A 24550-nucleotide genomic window follows, 5' to 3' on the forward strand; every position below is an offset into this window, starting at 1 on the left:
TTTTTGATTACAAATAAATATGAAATGAGCGTCATTTATTGGCACATTCAAAACATAGTGTTAGATTATATTCTTTGCTTCGGCATTTTGAATGTATACAGAATGGTATCAATGGTGGTCAGTTAATTCAATCAACGAACGATCCAACCCGCTGAATTAACATTTCAATATGAATTACAACAAACTTTGAACAACACAGAATAATAATGGCAAGGTTTTGAAATGGTGTTAGCTAAGTCATACATGTTGTTAGCTATTACCCAGAAATTGGGTAGTTTAGCACCCCACCATCATTTCCACGTAAGACCACAGTGAGTCTATACATTTTATTAACTTAAAACTACAGTAGATTACTAGAGCGATCAAACATGCTTCGCTCCACCACAGAAAACAATATTGTACTATACTATTAACCGACTATTTTATTTTGTATTAATAATGCCTGCGATCTTTATGGTTTTATCATCTTATGATTAGCAGCTCAAACCAGGGAGTCTAGTTTTGAAGATGGAACAATCATTAGTTGTTTTCGTGTGAAAGTTTTGAACGTCTCAATTCTTTTGTCAACTTTAATTAATTATTAGATCAAATCTGGTGTTTACAGTGGCATTCAGGTTTACGATTGGCCCACTTCACGGTATTCGCTTTCTGTACTGTAACATTTTGGCATGCTTTGCGGCCCACCTGAAGTAGCTCGCTGAGAAGTGTTGATCTAATTCTAATCGATTAATCAAAAAATACATTTTACCCTTGTCACAAGAGTGCTACGTCGTTTAAAATTTATTATAAATTAAATTGAAACGTGAACCCAGTGAGATGAACTGACATGGAACCGTATCAATGCATACGAGCGCATGACAACGTCCGAAAAAATGGAGTAAAAGTGAAAAAGTGTTTATGTTATTGGGATTTCATGCTTAAAAACAGATGGTCACAGAGTTGGTACCGTGTGTATGGAACGCCACAAACGAACCATCAACTCACTTAAAATAGCATGTGCGTTGTGCAGAGTTAAGATTAAACTTGTGAGACGACCACTATTTACCCAGTATCCGTATAAACATGTAACGCCATCTACCGGCACAAATATCTTATTTGCTAAAATGCCATGGAATTAATTTTTCATTAGATCTTTTGCTTACAGACTAACCCATCCTTTATCAGAAAGGAAATATTTACGACATAATGACGCACAATACATTGTATATTAACAATGTATAACTCAGAAATAAATTGCGTTTCACTGATAACATGAAACCAAATACACAGCACGAAGGCAAGTGAAATGAAGTGGGGATTACCATCTCTGACAGTTGGCTCCACATATTTTGGACAAATAAAAACTCAAAAATCTTTGGGCTAGTCTTTGTAAGTGTCTTTACTACTATACAATATACATATGTTTTTGCTAATTCAAAAAAATGCGGTGTGTATTTCTCAGTAAAAATAAATGTCTGTACAAACCTACAGAGTTATCATGTTAATATCAGCTAAAACGTTGGCAAAGCAAATAACAAGGATTCCATGGCTGGTAAGAAATAAAATTAAAACAACTTTCTCTGCGAAAAGGAAAGGTGGGAAGTTTTAGAAACTCAGGGCAATGACCAGAATGTTTTGTTTATCCAGGGTCATTGATTTTGCATTAAAATTCATTGACATGCTTCTCTACAATTTCAAAAAGTGAACTGAAGGAATTAAACCTCTTAGACAAGTCCAGTGCTGTATCACCTGCATTCGACTTTATATGGACATCAATATCCTTGCAGTGCAGTAGTAAAACCATTATGTCACGGGTAGTCTTTTCAGCTGCGTGAATCACAATAAAATATTCATCACAATAAAATCATTTTTATATCTGTACAAAGTAAGGAAATAATTTTCTTATATAGTTGAAGCAATGCTTTGCGGGTTATGTAAAACAGCAACAATTTTTTTTGCTTACCAGCAGCAACATGTAATGGTGATAGGTTTCCATTTGAAAGGGCATTTATGTCTGCTCCATTGTCAATTAGGACCTTGGCAATCTCAGTTTCATTCCACTATTTCAGGTTTATGTAAGAGTGCATATGGTGACAATAAGGTTTATATCGAGTTATGTACTTAATACTAGCCATTAGCTCACACACCTTGATATGACACGACATGAAAATACAAACTAAAAATGCATGGCCACCTCACGCTTACTAATGGCTATCGGTATTACTCTTGTAAAACAGTATTTAATACAATAATTAAATATTCTTAAAAAACTTAAAGTCAATGCAGTAAAAAAGTAGTTAATTCTTCATATAAAATAAAGTATTAAATTTTAAAAATGTGCTGAATTTACAATAAATATAATAGTCAAAGATTAATAATTAATTAGTGCAATTGGTAAAATTGAACACACAAAACAGCACTTACCCTACAGGCACTATGCAATGGTGTCCAACCATCTATTGTGCGAGCATGAACGTTAGCATTTTTGCTCAGGAGAAATTTAGCTATTTCAACATAACCTTCTGAGCAAGCTTTATGCAAAGCCGTATAACCATCACCATCACTGTAACAGAAAAAGAAACCAGCATAAAAATAACACTTTGTGACAAACATAAAACGTATATATTATAAATTTTATCAGACACAGATAATAAAGCCCAACAGGCAATAGCTATTAAGTGCACAAATATAGGTGCATTGCAAAATACATGGCTTTATGTTTGTATTAAAATTTGGGTTTAACACCTATCACAGTATTTACCAGGTTAAGTAACCAACTTCAATCTAAGCGGCTAGTCAAATACATTTGGCAGGTGTGCACTAAACAACTGTTATCACAATTGTTTGTTCATTTATGCTTACAGTACTTTATGTTGCCTTATATTTTGTGTTAGGTTACTAAAGAAAAGAAAACTTTTTCGGTATAGTATAGTAACAGAACCTGTGGCCTAAAAAATTGTTTTTGCTGCTTACGTAAAATTAAAGGTAACTCGCTGTTTTAAACATGATTTGTTCTGTTTTGACATTCATAACTACCGGTAATAAAGTTGAATCAAGAATTTGTGATAAATGTTTGTACAATCATGCAAAATGCGAACTTAAACAGGCGCATACTTAAGAGGTTACTGTTTGCATAAAAGTTGATTTATGAAAGTGACACATATAACATATATGATATAAGTGGAAAATGAAGACAAATATTTAAGCAAATCTAATGCAACAATCCATATTTTCAAACATTCTTATCACTAACTAATTTTTTACAAATGCTAACCGTTAAGTACAGTATATAACATAATTAATAACATAATACTTCCTGGTATAAAGAAACTTCAAGGCACAAGAACAAAATAGTAGGTTGTATATACATATATCTGTCATATTTTCAAATTTCTTATTATTTCAATTAATTGAAGCTATAATACTTTCCACCTGAAACTTATGACGCTTTTATCTTGCTGCAAAATTTCTTTCACCACATCTAACTTTCCCTTTGAAGTGGCCCAGAGAAAACGATCAGGTAAACTTGAAGGCTCTTCCACATCATATTCTTCATCTGACGTATCACCACTCCACATAACAAAGCAAGACTTAGGTGACCTTAAACTGTATTGACATTAATAAATTTTACATTACAATATTATGGCAAAGTAAAAATATTTCTGGAAGAGGTGCCATCGTAGAAACTATTTAAATAAATGCAGGGGTCTACAAGTGCACAACCAGATGACGTCACAATTTAAGTAGCTTTGGTCTAGTATACAAATGCATCCTGTGGTTGTGCACTTGTATAATAGATTCAAATGTTGTTTTCCTGGCTTCTTTTAAACCTGATCTTTAACACCCACTCGAACATTCAGTAACAGTTTACAATTAGCATATTATGCTGGGATGGAAATAGCATAAAGAAAACTGAGATATCGTAAAATAACACACCAAATACATGAAACTCTCTGAAACACCACACTTCAATGTTCTCATAAATAGCTACGATTACTATTTAAAGAAAATAGGCCTACGCTGACTGTAAAATATTTAGTTAACAGTGATTCAACATATGCTCATGAATGCAATACTATTTCACAATTACATGGGAAATTAAAGTTGGTCATTAAAAAGGATGCACTTGGTCTTTCTCATGAAATTATCAAAAAACCTCACATATATGCACATCGCCCAACTCTTCTTGTTCATATCTAGCAAATGAAGTTCAATTGCTTTCGATTTGAATGCTACCAGCCAACAATGATAAAACAATAAAACAAGCCCACTTTTTTATTTTTAGTTTTGTGAACACAGGACGGGTACATTTAAGTCCGTACGCTTGAAAACAGATATACAAATGAAATTTCACTAAAAATTTAAAATTGGTTTCGCACTAAAACGCTCCAGCGCTTTCTCTTGAACTAAACTATTTTGGGAAATTTATTTTTGTATGTTTATCCAGCCATTTTTGTATGTTAGTTCGACACAGCGTTATGGTTACTAACCGTCCTAAAATGTTTCAACATACGGTATGTGGAATTAATTGAAATCTACGTTGGTAGTTCCCCTACGTCGAAAGGCAAGTTTCGACAACAGTTCTAGCTCAGTTTATTAGAAACTAGACTGGACCAAGTTCAGGAATCAGGAAGGCGGAGGCAATGATTGGCGAAAGGTAATTAAAATCTACTCCTATTTAAGACAATGCGAGTTTACCAACGCTGCAAATCTGAGTGCAGCAAGCTGTCCGTGGACAGGATTAGGGATACGCTATCCTTGCAGGCTGCAGCCGTTGCGCATCAAGCACGTTAGCAAGTCTGCAGGTGGTAGCCTAATCATTATTTCACCGGAAACAATTGTACGTTTGAATCTCTTTTTAAACTCGTGTAGTAGGCCTAACTTTCAAATTCAACTGGAAGTGCCAAGTTCATAAAACTTCAATTCATTTGACAAAACATCAAGTAATAAAATAATAGCATAAAATCTGGGCTTCTTCACAAAAACATGAGCGTGACAACGAGCTTTTTGGGCAAGATACAACCTTAATTATGACTTGGTTAAGTTTAGTATGGAAATTATTATTCTTGGACATACAAAACTCTTTGAACAAATTAAATTCTGTCACGATTTGTCATTGCTCGAGCCCACGCTACCAAGCTTGTATTCATGCATTTTCTGACAAAACACTTTTTATCCTTTTTAAAAATGTTTTTGCGTTTTTCTTTAAATGTTGCATGGCAGTTTTGTTAAAAGATTTTTGCTGAATAAAGGATGTTGAACCGAACTGTTTTTGCTCCCGTGAAACTTCAAGTAGAAAATGAAATTCAACTGGATGCACCTGGAGCTTCAGAACGATTTTCTGTATGTATTGAATTTCATATATTTTCCTTACCTATGGCTTGACAATTCTGTTGATTGAAATATGAATCATCATATATAACTTCTAAACGTTTTGGATTGTTTTTTTAAATTGTTTTATTCTTTTACGCTTGCAGTGATGTGACTTAATATATTATTTTGAATTGGGTTGGAGTGTCATACTGAGCTGAAGTGTTTGGTTCTGGTTTTAAGGGGTGCAGGTTTGTTTAAAGATGCAAATTTATTTTCTACAGGATATGGAAAATCACCATGACATTTCTAGCTTTAAACGATTTTTACATTTGGGTATTGAAAAAGGGGTTTATAAGTCTGCTATGTCTCACACATATCCCACTACCTTGGAACAGTCGTTTACCACAAAACTAACTAGAAATGGTAATGGTGCAGAATTAATCAACATTATTAAATCCACATGCAAAGGTATGTAACGGTTGTGTTGATGTTTTTATGATAAGGAAAGCATTTGTCATTTTCCTTCTGTAAAATCTGTGCAACCTTCCTGATACTAAAATTTGCAATTCAGATAAACATGGTGAAGTTTTGTTTTGCTAATTTATTGCAGATCCTTCATTTTGTCAAAGTGCGGGTGTTTATGCATTAGCGGTTTGTGACACTTCTAGCAATGCTTTAGTTGTAAATAAAGCACATAAGCTTTTGAACGTTGTTTGTACAACACCTCATGCCATCCTTCAGGTAAATTTGTACTTTGCATAACAAAAAGTATTCACAATCCTCGTGATACACACTGAGTGCCAATAATTGGTTAAATGTGATTATGTCAATTTTGTATTCAGTTTGTTGCTGCTTGTGAACGTCTAACAAAGAAACCCTTTAATACTACTGGATGGGGTAGATCTCGGCGTAGTGCCATTCAGCAGTGGTACTCAAACAAACCATCATCTGAAATTGCTTATGCAGTTACCAGCTGCAAAACATATCAACATTGGAGCCATAAAGATTTGCTGAAGCTGTGTCACATAAACCCTTCCAACGACCTATGTATGTAGAAATATTTGAAATTTTTGAAATATTAATTATTATTAATATTTTAAAATGAGAAATGCCAGAATGTATTTACGTTCTATGGTAATATTATGTATATACTACATTTTGTAGGATACCAGTAGACAGTTACTGGTTTGATAAAAGATTCCATTGGATGTAGCATTGTGTGCTGCAGCTATGTCCTAATAATGGCCCAGTCAACTTGCAGCCTAGTGGAAGGATTTTTGTGATTTTTTGTAGTTAAAAGTTAAAGTTGTTTGTTATACCAGCATGGTACAATCGCAGTTAGTTTAAATTTTGATAAGCAGCAAAAAATTGTAAAGAAAAACTCTGGCCAATTGCAAGTGACATAAACAGACCAATTTTATTCTGCATCGATGCATTGACTTGCTTTATTGAAACCTTTTATTCGTGTACACAGAGCTACAGAGCTGCTTGGTTTAATTCGAAAAATTATTTTGATTTACTGACTTGTTTTTCTATTAAACTTATGTTTAACTTGATTATGTGTAACAATTCATGCGACCCTAACTAAAAAGTGTTTTTCTTTTTGACTCAGTAAATTCTAACTCTAATATTATGATCAAGTGTTTGTATTTTAGGTTGTGATATTCTGTGCAGTTATATTATGAAAGGATTTTCAAAGACAAAAGATCGGTTCTCCAAGGAAGTGTGTGATACACCTGATGCTCAAGAGGTGTGGAATGTTTTGTTTTTTGTAAGAAAATTAATTTGATAAAAATCTCTGGAAACATTAGCCATTAGCATTCACTATCTTGAATGTTCAAATTTTCAACAATATCATACACCATTTTGAGTAATTACCTCAAATTAAGTAGCATCTGTTAGCTCGGTAGCAGAAAGGTTAAAGTTCCAGGCTTGCATTATTGCAAACTGTAAACCATACTCAGCTTTGCTGTCATTGTAAAGTCCTTGAGCAAGACATTAATGATTCTTGCTCCTGTTCAATGGTTTAGGTAAACAGTCTCAAATTTGATCAAAATTGTACAAAAACGAAAAACCAAATAACATACGTCTAGTGACAAATGTACACTGACAAGCTTGGCAATGGGAGTTTAAGCGATGAATGCTCATTGCATCATCGTTGCTCAATGCATGGCAGCAAAATTTTTCATTCATCCATGCAAAAATTTCATTCACCCTTTCATTGATCACTGAACCATTCTTCCAGGAAAGAAACACTGGGTTATAACATGATACTATCACTAAACAGGTTACTTTGTTTCAAAAATTAGTATTCGAATAGCCATTGAGAACACAAAAGCTTTTGGTAAATGATCTTTATTGTAAGAAATGTTGTCCCTACTTAAGCTGAGCCACAAATTTAGATCGTCATTTCTATTTTAAGTCGAAAAAATTTATAGGTAATGTTGTATTCAGTTTTGCTATTGTTAGTATTCAAGTTTGCCTGAACCTTCCACCCAAGGGATATCAGCTGAATCCATTTGAATTCACATCTCTAGTAATTTTGCTTCACTGTTTGCAATAGCTAAGCAATCAACTCCATTTACAAAGTTTACCATCTATCTGTCATATGTGTATAACTTTATTTTTTCTTAAGCTATTTGATTTGCTGGAGGCTGTTCGTAGAGTTAAACTGTCTAAGCCAGAGGAAGTAGTTGCAACTGCAAGTCTTATTTCAAAATATAAAATGGCTTGGGGTCATGTACCATGTCATCTTCAAAATGACCAGATGGTAATCGTTGATGTTATTCTACTATTTGATACCATTACTATTGTAACTTTTTATCTATGATCTGAAAAGTATTTTTAATTCCTTAATTGGTTAATAGCTTTGGAGAAAGCTTCTCTCAGAAATTTCCTTACCAGTTTTGCTCCAAAATTTACCAAGAATTCATGCAAAGAAAATGGTAGAAAAGGAAGACTTGTGGAGTAAAGTATTGCTGCAACGTCTGCTGAATGTCAACGATATTCAACAGTCAGGAATACATCCTTGCTGGTAACACATAGCAGTACCAATATCATGATTAATTAAATTATCTATGTTTAATAAAAGTTGGTTGTAGTTTTTATCAGTATAGACTGCATTTAAGATAACCTGTTTTAAAAAGCATTGCCTAAAACTTAATTATCATGAATATTAATAAATATATGCACACACTTAACCATTAAATATATGTTAAAAATGTCTAAACTGTAACTTTGGTTTTAGTTGGTTGTACCACCACCATGAGTACAAACTTGGAAAAAAGATTAAGAAGAAATATCGGTGGGAACCAGATGCTGAAGTACTTTCTGCATTGGAAGTAGCCTTTTATATTTCCCTGAAGGTAAAATGCTCATTATTAAGTAGGTTGTGGTCATTCTTTGAATATGACTTTGCGTATTTTCATTTTGTAATCTTTTTTTCCTTTCACAATCTTGCCAAACCTAGTGTAGAATTATCATTCTTGTTTGCTTAATAAAAATATTTACTGGTACTAAATTATTAACCAATGTGAATTCTTTCATCACAATTGTAGTGAACTTCTAAAAAAAGCTAAAAGACTTTTTACCCATTTTGGGCCAGACAATCAATTAAACTCTAACTAAGGACAACTTTGTGTAGATTACAAAATAAAAAGTTTTTTATGTTTTTGTGATACTTTTTTATTTGTGTCAATTAAAAAACATGTAGCATCTAAATCTGTGTTTCTCCACCTTTTTTTTTTATCTCAGGCCCCACTTTAAATTCAACAAAATTGTTCGCCCACTATCAGTGGCGTATTTAGGATTGCGTTTAAGCCAAGGGTTGGCCAAACAATTTTAAAAAGCTGAATCTAAAATTCCAACATTTGCCCACCACACTCCTCGCCCAAGATGCAGGGCTTTGTGCGTCAAAAACGGCTTTAGACTGCTTTGAAATGAAATGTATATCTCACATTTATACGTACAAAAGCTAGCTTTTTATGATGTACAATTTTGAAACGCCGTATACCTGTATATTGTACGTTTTTCACATTATAGCCAATAAATGGTTGTAAACAAGGGAATGCGATAAACAAAAAGAAATAAAGATGCAAAAAACCTATGGCCTCCAAACATTTCGTTCATAAGGGCATCTAAAACAATTGGGTTCATGAGCGATGGGGGTGATTTTTCTCCTATTGAACATGTATTGTTGCATTCTCGCTCATTTTCATAGTGAAAGTTGCAAAAAGTGATTACATATTTCTTCGTTAAATTTGAATTTATAAACTTCACCAAAATTTTGCCAAGCCTCAACAAAATTCCACCAGGCCTCATCGGTGGGATGTGCAAGAAACTCTGCTCTAAATGATAAACTAATTCAGAATACATGTTAGTGTAGAATATTGTTTATAATTATAAATTTATGACGTTATAAATCCCAATTTTATGCAAATGAGCACAAACGAAAACTAATTATATACTATATGTGCTACCGGTACTGTACTGCTAAATGTGTATGTTATGATAAGATGTAAAATGCATTTACAGTTATGTTTGTTTGTAGTTTTTCCATTTAATTATGTATAACTTACTGTGCTTATTTATGTATTTATTTTTTGCCTTTATTTTTACTAATTCTGAAAATACACATTGCTCATAAAACGATTATTACATTTGCAGTCATACACAAGTAGTCACAATTTAAAAAAAAACACTTTGATTTATCTTTAGGGTGTCCGCCCAACACAGAAAAGAATTTTTGTGACCGTCAGTACTTCGATGAAAGGAAAGGTACTGCACTGGAATCAGGTGCCCTGCCAGACTTTTGCAGTTGCCTTTTGTTTGGCCATGGCGCAAACAGAACCACATGCTCAAATATATCCTTTTGCCAAAAAGTATGTTTTGATGTTCGCTGACTTGTTTTTAATCCCTGCAGTTATAGTTTTCATTTAAAATGTTTTTGCTTGTAAAAGTTTGTTTTAGCAATTTCTTTTTTGTGCTATAATAGCAATATGTTAAAACAGTAGAATCCACCTTAGTCGTCAGTTCGCATAAGTCATCATTCGGTTGAAATTCTATTGTTTTCTGTGTTGTATCAAGTTCGGTTCAGTTGTATTCCTCTGTTCGCCCAACGTGCTACCATTTTCGCTACTTAATTATGAGTGGAATAATTTTCTTAAGTTAGTTAGACATCTGAAAATTTTGCCAGCGTGATTACCATGTCAACGTTTAATCTGCTACGACTACACATCAGTTGTTTTGCCTAGCTATCTCCGACCGTTAGTTATGGGGCACATCATTATTTTGTCATTTTACACTGTTTTTATCTGTGCGATGCAAAAAAGCAACAGAAAAATCGCCTCAGTTTTAGACAATATTGTATTTTGAAAGTTTAAATGATAAATGAACAAAACATTATTGTACAGCAACCCAAAAACTGCTTTCTTATTGCTGCTTTAATTTCTCAAATGTTCAACTTTCACACAAGTAAAAGGTTCTCAAGTTTGTATAGGCTTGTGCTTATTAACTACATCACATTACTGACTGTAAGATCTTCTGCTAACAAATCTTTGATCAACTTATGCTGGATTTTTTATCTAGGTGGTCCGAAATTGAAATAAAAGAGGACATGCTGTCTGTTGCTCAATCAAAATTTGAAAAGATACCGGTAATGCATGCATTGTATGATGATGTGACACATGACCTTACTTTAAAACAAACTTTATAATAGTGGAAAATGTTTCAAACAATTGTTATAAAGCTTGTTTTACAAACAACCTGTATTTGCACTGTTCTTTTTTAGTAAAATATATTTTTGTCCATATCTTTATACATGGCTGAATTTTATCAAATTTTTGTATTTATTATTACCAGTATTCTAATAATATGATGAGTCTCATTCTCAGTAAATATTTAGGAAATCACGAAAAATGAAATGTATTTAAAAATTTCCTTTTAACTATATTGAAGGAAACAAACCTTATACTGTTTAAATTACTTTAGGTGCAGTATGGTTCACCGGACTTAGCAAGACCGCTTATTCGCGCAAAAAAGGATAAGAAAGAAATTGACACTTTCATAGTAATCACTGATGACAAGGTGGCCAAACCTACCGGTAATAAAACAACAACGCTGGATGCTCTTGCGCAATATCGTGAGGTAAACCATTTTTCCGATGACATGGTGCTGTGCTACGATGATACAATATCCAACTGGCGTTGACATATCGTTTACAATGGGTCATTTGTAATACTTTAACTCCCCAGTAACAGTGTTATGGTATTGTTATATTTATATATATTACAGTGTGCCCGCGAGAAGTGAGCTTTTCAATACAGTAATAGCAGTAATTATAATCCAGTTAATCAATGGGTTGCTTCTGTTTTCAATAGGTTATGAAAATTCCTGCTCGTCTGATAGTGCTAGCACTATCCAGTGAAAAAGATCTGATACCTTTGGAACTTCGTCAGGATAATGGGGTACTTTCTATTTCCGGTTTCAATGAAAGAGTTCCAAACATTATACATGATTTTATTCTTGAAAAATTTTAGTTATGTTCAATGTGCAATTGTGCATGTGTACAAAACTAGAGTAATATCTTTTTCATGCAAAACATGATCTGCGGCAGTACTGATTTGAAGCTTAATTAGGATTCGGCTTTAATCTAACCAATGTTATGTTTTGCGATTGCTGGTAACATTTAGTAATAACTTTTGTTGAGCGTTTATGATTCTATTGATATAAAGTCTGGAAGTAGAATTTCCAAGTTCTATCTTCGTTTATCTTGTGTTGTGTCGATGTGGATGGGAAAATTGGACATCTGACCTCTTTGGAGTCCTGAATCACTTTTTATTATTCTTATTACCTATAAGTTGGCGGTAGATGTGCCATTTACGCGTTTTGTGATTGGCCGCCATTACTTCGCTTCTACTACTTGTCTAGGTTTCGCCCAGGAGGTGCTGTGTTAGTAGGCTTACCATACGTCCCGTTTTAGCCGGGACAGTCCCCCTTTTTAACGTCTTGTCCCGGCGTCCCGATCGGTCGGCCAAACGTCCCGGTTTGGCATTCAGTCAGCCAGCATAGGCATACCGCATAGAAGCCATACACGAACATTAGCATATTCTTATTATTGTTTTTGCTGTGTAGCGCACCGGTACTTCTTGAAGAAGAATTCGTGATCTTTTTTGTTATTTATTTCATTGTATTCGATAAAAATGTTATTGTGACGTCATATGTCGAAAGCGTCCCGCTTTTAAGCCACAAAATTATGGTAAGCCTATGTGTTAGCCTTCTTAAAACATTGTCCACCCGATTCTTGGACAGATTGCATGTATCCTAGATAATCGAGTTGATGTTAGGGTTCAATTGAAAGTGTTCGGAATTCAGAAAATGTGGGAAAATACGAAGAATGTTCCAACACAACAAAGGTGCACGTCCAGCAAACACCGTTGGAAACACCTATTGTTAAGCTTTAATTTATTAGAAATTTAAATAATATCAGAATTATACACAAATTAAACTGTATTATTGTATATATTATAGCTGTATGCGTTGAAATTAAAATTACAACAACGGTAACATTGCGTGTTTCCTGCCTATTCCGTAGTCGCTCCGAATAAACCTGGCAACATCACTTGCCTATTCGGTGCGTTTTCTAAATAACAATCTTTTTTCATATTTATAGATGGAAAATTTTGCAAAAAAATCTATTAGGCCTACTACAAAAATGTTATTCAAACTAAAGTAACTCTTCGGGCTGTTGGTCTTATAGCAAAGTCTTCTTTTTGGGCAGAAACCTAAAAAATAAGATTCCAATGAAATCAACGTAATAATACAAACAAAGCAATTGATATAATTTAATGGTAAAGAATTAAGACATGAGAATATCAACCCTCAGACTTTGGAAAGTCTTTGAACTACTTCAGTTCAACATTGATTTCTCTCCGCTAGAGCCCCGGCTACCGAGCTTGAGCCAAACCCTTATACTGCCCATGAACGTAGGGTGGGAGTCAATATGTAATCGATGCGTTAGTTTTTTTGTTATATTTCCCAATCTTTCTATAGCCTAGAATCTAGACGATATGTATGTGTTATAACTACTTTGGTCTTTAAGATAGCGTTCTCGTTTTATACATGATCACTGCCATGCAATTTTCCACAGAAATGCATAAAATAAACCTGTTTCAAAACACTAATGGCTTGTAGTAGCGTATTTCCCCTACAGTTTTTGCCCAAGAATAGATGCACAAACCTTGTCTTAAGCAAGCATGTGCATGTCTCTTCTCAAAATAAAATGCCCATTTCAGTGACTTTGCAATCATTTGCGCGTCCACATAATGGCATTCTTTTACTATAGAATCTTGAGAAAATTTAATCTACTGCGTGTCAGGCCGCAGCTTTTGCATCGTGATATGCCTGTGATTTCCTTTAGGTTTTGTGTTATAGTGACAGGCCTAGCCTTCAACAATTTTGTTTTGTTTGGATCACTGCTAAGTTATTTGGCAAACAGAAGTTATTCTTAAGAAGAGCGTCGCAGTGCTTATCGAAGTAGTCGACCTTCAGTAGCACCGGAAACTCCTTGAGGAATAATGTTTACCGCTTAAGCAACTGCTTTACTTCAGTCTCGATTGCCTGAGCTGTTTTCGATAAACCCAGATCGGAAAATGACGTGTACAATAAGGAGAATAAATTACTTCTCTGTGCTTGGTTAGGCAGGACTCAATGGCGCGTAAAATCTTTTGTACTTGAAACGTTTAGCATCATCTCACCATTCGCAGTTCAAACTTTGCTTTTTCAGCCAGAATTCTGCTTTATTTACGAATTTTACTGTTTTTAACCAACGAATGATATTTTACCAAGGTGAATTGGAAAATCATAGCGATGAGGTATTTTATGTAATTTTTGTAGTTGTAATTCTACAATAGGCTGTTGTAGTTTTATTTCTGCTTAGAGCCTTACATATTTAAGGTTTGCCAGCCCATCACCTGAAATCTATGTATTTGTTTTTAATGTAGATTCCTTTTGTTTCTTCTGACGTTGAGTCACGTTTCATGGTGTTTTGGGGTGATACGGCTTAGTGATGAGTATGGTCAGTTCAGAAGCCCCGCCTCTCTTGGGGAAACATATTTAGATAACCAAGATATAACATGGGAAATTACAGCGGATCCAGGATATCAAGTGGTGGTTTATTTTTCGATTTTCGACCTTGAAGACTCCTATGATGAAGAAATGGGAGGGTCATGTGCCTATGACTTTTTAGAGGTAACTTTCACCTGCCTTATGCAAATAGCTTATCAATAAATATGATTAGACCCTTACATTTCTATCTGTTGAAGTGTGTATAACAATGATAACAACAAAGTCCCTTGACAGATTGAAGATTTCGGGGTCAGGAAAAAATATTGCGGTAACTATCAAACTTATCCATATGACGCTCCTCATCGCCAACAACGCTTTCGCTCCAAAGGCAATATAATGAGAGTCAGATTTGTTTCGGACTATTCCAATGAAGGTCAAATATGGGGTTTCCGTGCACATTATGTGATTGAAGGTAAATCGTCAGGAAATGTAAAAACAACTGTATTCAAATATGGTAAAGTATTGTGCTTACATGCTTAAATGTTTTCGAAGATGCGGACGAATGCGCACAAATGACTTATGACGTCCGCCATGCTTTCGAAGACTGGGACGAAATGATCTACTGCAATCACTACTGTATCAACGTTCCAGGCTCGTATTATTGCACTTGTCGCCCAGGCTTTCAGTTGCACGAAAACCATCACACTTGTAGAGGTAAAAGAAGTTTAATAAATTAGCGGACAGATTTTATTTTTGGACAAGTTTTTACCATTATTACAGTCATAGTTATAGATCTACACCTATTAGGGCTGGGAACTTATATGTCAAACTAACGTAAAATCTGCAAGGAAACTTAACCGGCGAAATTCAAAGTTTACACTTGATGTGTCGCAAGGAATAATGAATATATTTATTCACTGATGAGGGCTAGAGTGATGTAATTTGTTTAATTGTTATTATCATCAAAATATGCTATGCGATAAAAAAACAAAGTTTGCCCAAAACGTTTTGTTCACTGCTTTGACGTCATTCGGGAAAATCCAGAAATTCTTTTCACGTCACGGTTTGATTACTCACGTAGAAAACTGTTTTCTGTGTATAGGTGTAGAAAAACATAAACAAGCTACTGGTTACATACCTGATACAATAAACATTTGCTGTCTTTATTTATGTGTAATAGTAGACTATCAACGTATACATTTATCACCTACATGGTACAAGTTATTAATGACATATATGCACTTGAGTATGAATCACTATACTGAAGGCGACTGTTTTCTTTCACCAATTATTACGAACCTTGTGATAGAGAAAATAATCACAAAACAAGAGTGTTTATGACCTTACGTATAGAAAACAAAATCATCAACATTTCACCGAAGTAATTCATTTCTAGTAACTTGCTGTAATGTGGTCAATATGTTGCTTAATAGCTTCCTGTGAAAACCAAGTACTAACCGAAGAAAGTGGGATTATTACTAGTCCAGATTATCCGGCGCCATATTCCCGACTCACCGACTGCGACTGGACCATTCAGGTTTACAATATATATTTTTTCGAATAACAAAAAAGCATAAAATGCACATAACTTGATTTAATTTACTTTTAGCTGTATTGATCACATTTAACAACTGCTCACATTGCATGCATCATTATATGTGACATGCAGGTTCGTGCAGGAATGAGTCTCAATATCATGTTTGAGCCGGTATTCGACATCGAACTTCACCCCGACTATAGTGATTGTCCGTATGATTACTTAAAGGTATATTTTGTCACTTACCGTGTTGAACATTTACCATCAATTCTAGCCGTTTAATTGTACATGTAAAACTACATAAGTGGTTAAACTGGGGTACAGGCTTTTATATTTGTTCAACATAAAGGTTACAATCAATGAAGAAGAACAAAAATTTTGTGGCACAGAAGTACCGTTTAGTGGAGATTTTTATCCAACTAACGCGCGAGAAGTTCGACTGGATTTTCATACCGACAATGCTGTCGAAAAAGCTGGATTTAAGATAACATACAATACTACAAGTAAATAGACACTTTTAGCTACATTTATAAAATCAGTTCATAGTTTGGTAATGTAACTTTTTTATTTTAAAGGAATAAAGTGTCTCGAAACAAGAACAGCTCCACTCAATGGTTTTATAACAAATGAGAAACTAAGTGGAATTTATGAGTTCGAAGACGAAATTCGGTTTAGTTGTAATCCAGGCTATAAATTGGTTGGCGAATCCATAATAACTTGTCAAAATAATGGAGTGTGGAATCATGATAATCCAGTTTGCGAAAGTACGAAATCTAACCGTTTTAGTTGCAGTTTTAGATTTTTGTTATGTTGGTATTACAATACACGCAAAAACATTAAGGTAACTGTTTCAGTAAAATCTTGCGGAGCGCCAGGGCATCTTACAAATGTGCCGTATGCTCACATCGTTGATTTCGACACAAAACGATTTACTTACGCTGAACAACTGTCAATCGAGTGTAATAACTGGTGAGTTTAAACGTTTGTTGGTTGAGTAGTTGCTTGGTAGTAGGATTTGCTTGCTTTTCGGTTTTGCTTTGTATGTATAAGACTATCTGAAATCTAAGATTAAGACTACTAACTTAGGGTAAGTTGTTAAAAAAGTATTAAAGTCAAAGAAGAGAATGGCAAGGAAACTGTAATTTGGTTTTGCCTATCTTTGCTGAGTACAGGTTGCAAACTCATATCTAATAGCACTATCAAACGATTGCGGTACAATAATCAAACGAAGTCACAGGAAATTATATGTGCGACTGTGCTGTAATGTAATGTAAAAATGTTTGAAGTACAGCGCAGTATCATCTTAGTTGCTAGTTTAGATTGATTTCTAGTTCCAATAGTGTTCCTTAAAATAAAAATTCAGAATTACATTTTAAGTCGATTTTTTGTTAGGTCAATAAAGTCAAATTTTGAAATTTTAAAGTCAACTTTTTCAAAGTCATAAGATCTTGCCCTTGTATTAAGTTTATATTTGTAGGTATGAATTGGTTTCCGGTGTTACGGAGTGGATTTGCAATGCAGATGCGAACTGGGTGCCCGAAACAGAAACAGGAGAAAACAACATACCAGTCTGCAAGCCAAGTGAGTTTGTTGGTTTTTCCGTTCTGAAAACAACATACCGGTATTTGTCTTTGTATGAGAAACATAGCTTGAAGCTGAAATTAATTTTGCCCTTTTGCACAATATTTATATTTTTGTACATTGTATAGCTTAACTTAGTGCTTAACTTTTAAAATCATGATAACTTTGCTTTCAACTGAAGTCCAAAGTAATAGTGGACACGGGATAGTTTTTGGGAATACAACTACAATTAAATTAACTAAAGCATATTACACACCGTAAACCAGCATGCACGATAGAACCGAATATACTAAACAGAGAAGTTTCTCAAGATCAAACTGGCCTGATATCTTCTAATGCGAAGTTTCTTACTTTTTCGAAATGAGGTCTTGGTAGATTTTTTTTATAAAAATAAGAAATGGAGTGTTAGGCAGATGTGCAGGAAAAACTAGTGTTTGTATTGATCTGCAATACCACATAATAGGCCACTGTATAGATTATTTCGTACGGCATTGCTGATTCTAAATCTGTAACAGGCGTGGTACAATTTCCAAACATAATTGTCTTCATATTAAAAGCTGTATAGATGGTTAGCTACACTCTAAAAGTGGTTGGCTGCTTACCGATTTGTAATGGTGTTTATAAACATTTTCGTATCAAACGACCTGAAAAATAATGCATTGCAATTGGTCGTGTTCTAGTTATTTAAGTTTTCCTTTTCGACATGTATTGCTATACATTAGAATATTCACAATAAACCAGAAACAGCGTTAAAAAATAAAGAAATGCTATGTACCTTCACAATCAAAAGAGAGAAAGAAGCAAGTTTTGCTGATAAAGTTTTGATTTTCAACAAAATTGTCTTTACTTGTAGTTTGCGGCCGGAAAAATGGCGCCGATCGAACACTTGTTGGGCAGCATATCTCTGGTGGCACTCTAGCCGCAAAGAACGAGTGGCCTTGGGTTGCATTTATCAACTTTGCCAGGAATCCTAATGTTGCTACTAACTTTTTCACATGCGGTGGTTTTCTAATCAGTCCACAGTAGGTCATTAGGTTAATAAGTAGGCCTATTTCTATAAAATAAACAAAGCAACATGCACTCAGGTTATTATGAAATGCATAAAATTTCTTATTTAAATTAAAAAATTCTAATTTTTTCACAAGTTTTTGATTTAATTTCGGTCTATTTTATATATAGTTTTGCTTATTATTATTATTGTACAATATGTAATTTTGTTTGTGGTAGCATGTGTACACATCGCATACTTTTTTGGTTAAAGGTACATATTAACCGCCGCTCACTGCATCACACGATCCCACGTTGAATACCCCCCGGATGGCTTGATTTGGACCAACCTAACTCATGTCTGGTTAGGTGCTCATGACCGTCGAACAGATCAAGAGGAGTATTACAAGAAACAAAAAGACCCCGAATACAACAAAAAGACTCCGGCAAGGTAACCTACCTTTAACAAAATTGCACTTCTAAAGTTACGTATATTGTTACTGTTATATCACTGCTATACACAAATAGACATTTTTTTATTTTAAAATACTTTACACAGACCTGTAGCTATAAGCAATATTATACGCCACCCCTCTTACCACCATTCTTCGTGGGATTTCGACATAGCGCTGTTAAGACTTGCTGAAACTGTGATTATGGATGATTATGTTAGACCGGTTTGCCTACCATCACTTAATGAAGATTTTGATCTGGTAAGCTGAAATCAAATTTACCACTTAGTCCTAAACCTAAACTGATCGTTAATTAAGTATCCAAAATTAGGACTTGTTGGGCATATACAATGGTTAAAATTTACCCTTTTTTGTTAAAACTTTGTTGTTTATACAAACTCAGACTTGAACCTAAACAAATTGTTTAAACCTAGCTTAAAAGCATATTAAACGTCTCTTTTATATACTAATGTTTAAAAAAATTGTGCACTGCACAATATATATTAGGGTTTTTTGGTAGAAGCCCCCAAAACGTGCAGTCTTGCTAAATTTGCTTGGATCACTTGAACCACTTCAATTTCTTAATTAAACCGCTTGAATCCGATCTTGGACTCAATGTTTTGGACCACTTTCATGAGTCTTGCAAACAAAAAGAGTTTATAAGCAATGCAATCGAAGTTGTTCTCGCGATCAAAGTCAACCTAAATTTTGAAGGTTTTAACGGTCTTAGCGGTCCTCCTATAAAAGTCATTTATTTTGAGGTATTTTGAATGTAAATAATAGGGAGATATTTTTCGTAGCTAAATCCAGGTGGATCTAGTGGTGAGGTTGCTGGCTGGGGTGTACATGACGCTCGTGGTAGACCATCAGTTGTACTTCGTCAGGCGGAATTGCCGACTGTCACCAACGCAGACTGTTATGCAAGTTTCCAACGGAAAGCCAGAAACTTGGGTGTTACCCTTGGTTCTAAAGTCCATTTAACAGAAAACATGTTCTGCGCCGGGTTCGAGTATGTACATGCCCTAAGGAAATTCTAAGTTCAAAATTAGTGTTTGCATTCAAATTATAAAGTGCATTAAATTAATTATGCTATGTTTTACTTTTATTGAGTGTCGTAAATATGTCTGGACTGAAAATATAGTAAAAGTGATGACCATTGCGATTTATATTAACAAATTATATCATTCTCTCAGTGTAATATTTAAATTCTGTAGGTTTGCTCTCAATGGCTTACTTATGGCTTATAGATAGTGCAAGGGCAACAGAAGTTTGCTATGAAGTGAAGTTACTGATAATTACGTATAGTTAACACACGTACGCATGTTTAAACTCAACTGTGAACTTCACTGTTTTCAATAACAACTGCGTGTTGACTTCAAACATGTGTTGATATATAAACTCCGTATTAAATATTTTATTTTAAAACAAAACTTGTTTTAACGTAACCTTTTGCACTTTTAATTTATCTCCAACGTTCTGCCTTTAAAAGTTTGTTAAAATCGCAACCACTTTGGTATGTAAAATGCAGCTTAACCGGCAACGAAAGTTATTACTGCCTAAAGTTTACACTTGACTCATTGATGTTCATAGGTCGGGATCGCGCAGCTCCACTTGTCAGGGTGATTCTGGTGGAGCTTTTATGTCGCAGAAAAACTCCACCCAGAAATATTACGCTTTGGGTCTGGTATCGTTTGGAATTGCTCGAGGAAGTTGTGGCTTGTCTGTATCATACTCTGGATTCACCCGAATCACGCATGGCTTCGAACAGTGGATCAAAGAAAATTCTGACCTTGAATAATTTCTGAGTTTTGTTGATAGTGGCAACCAATATGTATCCTGTACTGAATGTTATTGCTTGATAAATACACATGTACTTGCAACGAAAATTTCATTTACATGTCAATACTGTACTAGATGAAAATTGCGATATATCGGTCAAAAAGTCAATGCTAAAACCTTACAGGAAAAAACACATGCTTTCAAGTAAACACGTTACAGTGGTTATACAGAAACAGATGTACAGGATCTGTTGGATCACGAAAAAAATTCGTGAGTTATTATTTCACCATAAGTATTTTGCCGAGTATATTAATTACACGCCAACTGTTTCAGCCGGAGGGAATCATTGAAGCGTGGCCGTAGCACGAAATGTGTAAAGAGTGACTTTTTCCTGACAACACAAACTACTAGTAGCCAAGTGAAAAAAGGAGTTAATACCACGATTATAGCAGTTAAGTCGCCAAACCATAGTTCGGTTCAAACTTTGTGGGCAAAAGACTGGTTGTTGCGAAAGAACTTTTCACTATGCCTTTTCATGCTGATAACGCATATGTAGAAACGCACTCGAATGGCTGAATAGGCTCTGCGCTTGAAATGTTAGGCTCAGTAGCTCAAAGGTGCCTAGAGTTGTGTTATATGTGAAAGTCAAGCGGTTCTTTACAGCAAGAATTAACTTGAAGCAATTAATATTTTAAACATTATACTGTAGTTAAATAGGTGGTAATCATTTAAGAAACATGCCGAAGTACAAGCTATACTACTTTCCGCTAAAAGGACGCGGAGAAATCATTCGCTTACTATTTGCTTATGCCAACGTTGAATATGAAGATGTTCGCATTCCTTTCGATGAATGGCCAACTAAAAAAAACGGTAACGTAGATACCTGACGATTGCCACTTTGTTAGATTGGAATGTACACTTGCTATATACAGTGGGACCTCGTTAATCCGGACCCCGAACAACCGGAATCCCCGCTATCCGACACAAAACTGCCGGGAACGGATTTCTTCCTATGCATTTTACCCCTTTAATCCGGAAACCCCGCTGTCCGACTCCGACACAAAAGTTTTGGAACAAATGTGCTAAATCAATAGCAATAAAATCCGATAAACCGGATTATTAACAGTTAAGCGAAAATGATTCACGATTGTCCTAATACACTATGTACACTGGGTAGTTAGTTGACGAAACAATAGCCGATTATCTACGCATAATAACGTTGCGGTCTTTATTGATTCAAAAGTACAGTACTGTACAGCATTGCGCTTTGTAAAAAATTTTAGCCGCACAGCTTTTTAGTCATACTATGAAATACTGTACAGTATTTTAGAAACGAAAAAATAAATTGTTCATCAACAGTAGCAAACAACACTTCCGCGGTCGCAAAAAAATACGTACAGTACATCGGTTGAGTGCGGCAATCTATTGAAGACATACTGCTGCAACTCAATCGTGCTATCAGCTTTTGATATCGCATTGCGCAAAGATTGGAAACAGGTCAAAGAAAGTTCAAGACTGCTGGTCCCGCCGGAATGCTTCGCCATTCAAGAGCGGTTGTCAAACCGATTTGCGGCCGCATGTTCGTCACTTGGAGAGCATTCGTCTTTAATACAGTGGTTCTGGGGTTCGACACTGGGTCGGATCATACAAAAAATATAATTTTATTTTAGTTGCTGTCCAGCCAGAAAGTCGGTACTTAGAATTGGAGTAAGGTGCATACTGCGTTTTGAACACGGTGCTGCATTTGCAAGATTGATTGATTTTTTACTTTCCGATAATCCGGATACCCCGCTAAACCGACATTTTTTGACGAAACGAAGTGGTCCGGATTAACGAGGTCTCACTGGTATACAAATATATTTAGATATTACTCAGTTTCCAAAATGTCTAAAAGTATTGGACTTGTTTAAATCCATTTTCTTTTTATTAGATTTTCCCTTTAAACAACTACCAGTTTTGGACGTGGATGGAAAGCGTTATAGCCAAAGTCACGCTATAGAGCGGTTCTTGGCACGAGAGTTTAGTCTAGTTGGCAAAAACTCTTCTACTTTAGCTAAAGCCGATGAATTTGGCGAAGCAATGCAAGACGTGATGATGAAATTGCCTTGGACTGAGAAGGACGAAGAAACGAAGGTAACCTGACTTATATTTTACCACTGTATTAAGTTTTTTTTTTCAGTGATGACTTGATGTAAGCTGGGATTAACGATTAACATTTCCGCCGCGATGGCGAGACAGTTGAATTCCACGTTTAGTCATCTTTGGTAATAGAAGTACTAAAACTTCAATTATAGGCTACTAGCTAGGTCAATTAGTTAAACAAATTGCATAACACTTGTACAAAGTTTTTTGAAAACACAAAAATTGGTTTACTTTAGGTTATTGAATAGTGAACATCTGTTTTCTTTAACGTTAAAGATTTCATATGTTTATAGGAAAGACTTATGAAACAAGCTCTTACTGAAACTATACCACCTGCTTTGGAGATAATCGAGAACAATTTCACCAATGGAGATTATTATGCCGGAGAGGTAAACGGCATTGAACAAAAGTGTTTTTGGTTGTTATTATATACTTTAAAACTGTGTTTTGGTAACCATCCCAATTCTTGTATATGTGAATGAATTTTAACAAGATACCGCGATTTTCAGCTAACTTTTACCGACATCGGATTTGCAAGTTGTGCTGACCATTTGCTTTCGTTGGATTCAAGTGTACTGGATGGGACTCCAAAACTGAAAGCACTTTTTGAGCGAATTTGGGCAATACCAAGCATTGCTAGTTGGGTTAAAAAACGTCCAAAAACTGCTATGTAGCTACACTACACTATACCTCTTAAAATTCAACAGTGCACGTGTTGAATGCTAAGTGTGTCAAAGTCAAGTCATTCTTTATGCAAGACATTTGTTGTCTATGCTAAAGTAAAAAAACAGAAAACTATGTTGTACAAGCAGCAGAATGTAAATCATCTAGGCCTATATTAATCTATACTGACAGCCAAATATATAAGAGAAGGTCCGAAAATCGCCGCGACGAAGTTAAAGTGTGCCCAATGACGCAACTGCAGAATGTTAAGTGTTGCTGGAAATTCTTTGCCTTAATCCATGAAGTGGCCTACTGTGTTTATCTCAGTAATACAAAAATTATTCAATATCGCGTAAATAAGTTTCAGTCAATAATACAGTAATTATAATTCTCAGGTTATGCCCAGATTTAAATTTTTACAAATTCTAACATGATTATGGTGTAGGCTACTATCTTCGATTAAACATGATAACGTTCCAAATGCCGAGGCTCAATGGACAAGTCGGTCGCCATACTACAATAACCAAGAGCAGAACATATAGCCGAGAAATAGGATTAAAACAAGGTGTGGCCCATTTGCAAAACTCAAAATAAAATACAGAATATCGCAGAGGGGGTGACCATTATAGGATGGGGCAAAACCGGTAGGCTATAAAACAACGTTTTGTGTTATAAGCTTATTTATCCTCGATTGAGGAAAATCTTTGCACGACTTAAAACTCGTCGATGATTTCTCATCGCTCGGAACCCAGTTACCGGGATAGTTTACATGACGACTACAGCATAAAAAACAGGTTTTTTTAGAATAGTGACCTTCAGGAGGGTGCGCACATTTTTTCCATATGTAGGTATAGGTTATGCATTCAGAGAAAAGCTGATAAAAACACGGGTTTTTGAAATTTAAACTCTCGAAATATAACTATAACTCAGAGTTATAATGACTCGAGTCAGTAACTCGACCTGAGTCCGATTCGATGCAGTCAGTTTTATTTTACATACAAGGAAGCCGTTCCACCGTGTCGTGAACACATTTTAGGAGTAAAAACCATGGGCG

The 24550-nt window shown here is 35.0% G+C and overlaps 4 protein-coding genes across 4 annotated transcripts; 3 read left to right on the forward strand and 1 right to left on the reverse strand.

Moving 5' to 3' along the window:
- Window positions 1–20: 20 nt before the first annotated feature.
- LOC143449750 (ankyrin repeat domain-containing protein 49-like) lies at window positions 21–3608 on the reverse strand. The gene is made up of 4 exons (XM_076950065.1): window positions 3412–3608; window positions 2404–2542; window positions 1943–2039; window positions 21–1806 (listed from the first exon to the last, which is right to left on the reverse strand). The coding sequence occupies exons 1-4, from the start codon at window positions 3555–3557 to the stop codon at window positions 1643–1645; spliced, it is 546 nt and encodes a 181-aa protein (XP_076806180.1). The 5' UTR covers window positions 3558–3608; the 3' UTR covers window positions 21–1642.
- A 969-nt stretch (window positions 3609–4577) lies between these two features.
- Window positions 4578–12049, forward strand: LOC143449741 (RNA-binding protein RO60-like). The gene is made up of 13 exons (XM_076950051.1): window positions 4578–4636; window positions 5232–5322; window positions 5574–5760; window positions 5903–6033; window positions 6135–6339; window positions 6948–7042; window positions 7928–8062; window positions 8160–8326; window positions 8540–8657; window positions 10009–10172; window positions 10879–10945; window positions 11281–11436; window positions 11670–12049. The coding sequence occupies exons 1-13, from the start codon at window positions 4623–4625 to the stop codon at window positions 11826–11828; spliced, it is 1689 nt and encodes a 562-aa protein (XP_076806166.1). The 5' UTR covers window positions 4578–4622; the 3' UTR covers window positions 11829–12049.
- Window positions 12050–13804: 1755 nt separating this feature from the next.
- On the forward strand, window positions 13805–20798 carry LOC143449738 (mannan-binding lectin serine protease 2-like). Its single transcript, XM_076950049.1, has 15 exons — window positions 13805–14162; window positions 14292–14538; window positions 14650–14827; window positions 14908–15069; window positions 15789–15892; window positions 16025–16120; window positions 16242–16395; window positions 16468–16656; window positions 16747–16861; window positions 17370–17473; window positions 18327–18495; window positions 18735–18911; window positions 19020–19173; window positions 19713–19921; window positions 20503–20798. Exons 1-15 carry the CDS (start codon window positions 14158–14160, stop codon window positions 20708–20710), a joined length of 2271 nt encoding a protein of 756 aa, XP_076806164.1. The 5' UTR covers window positions 13805–14157; the 3' UTR covers window positions 20711–20798.
- Window positions 20799–21382: 584 nt separating this feature from the next.
- LOC143449749 (hematopoietic prostaglandin D synthase-like) lies at window positions 21383–23631 on the forward strand. Its single transcript, XM_076950064.1, has 4 exons — window positions 21383–21561; window positions 22622–22824; window positions 23127–23222; window positions 23343–23631. Exons 1-4 carry the CDS (start codon window positions 21429–21431, stop codon window positions 23505–23507), a joined length of 597 nt encoding a protein of 198 aa, XP_076806179.1. The 5' UTR covers window positions 21383–21428; the 3' UTR covers window positions 23508–23631.
- Window positions 23632–24550: the final 919 nt, after the last annotated feature.

Source organism: Clavelina lepadiformis, chromosome 3 (assembly GCF_947623445.1).
Source record: "Clavelina lepadiformis chromosome 3, kaClaLepa1.1, whole genome shotgun sequence".
NCBI lineage: Eukaryota > Metazoa > Chordata > Ascidiacea > Aplousobranchia > Clavelinidae > Clavelina > Clavelina lepadiformis.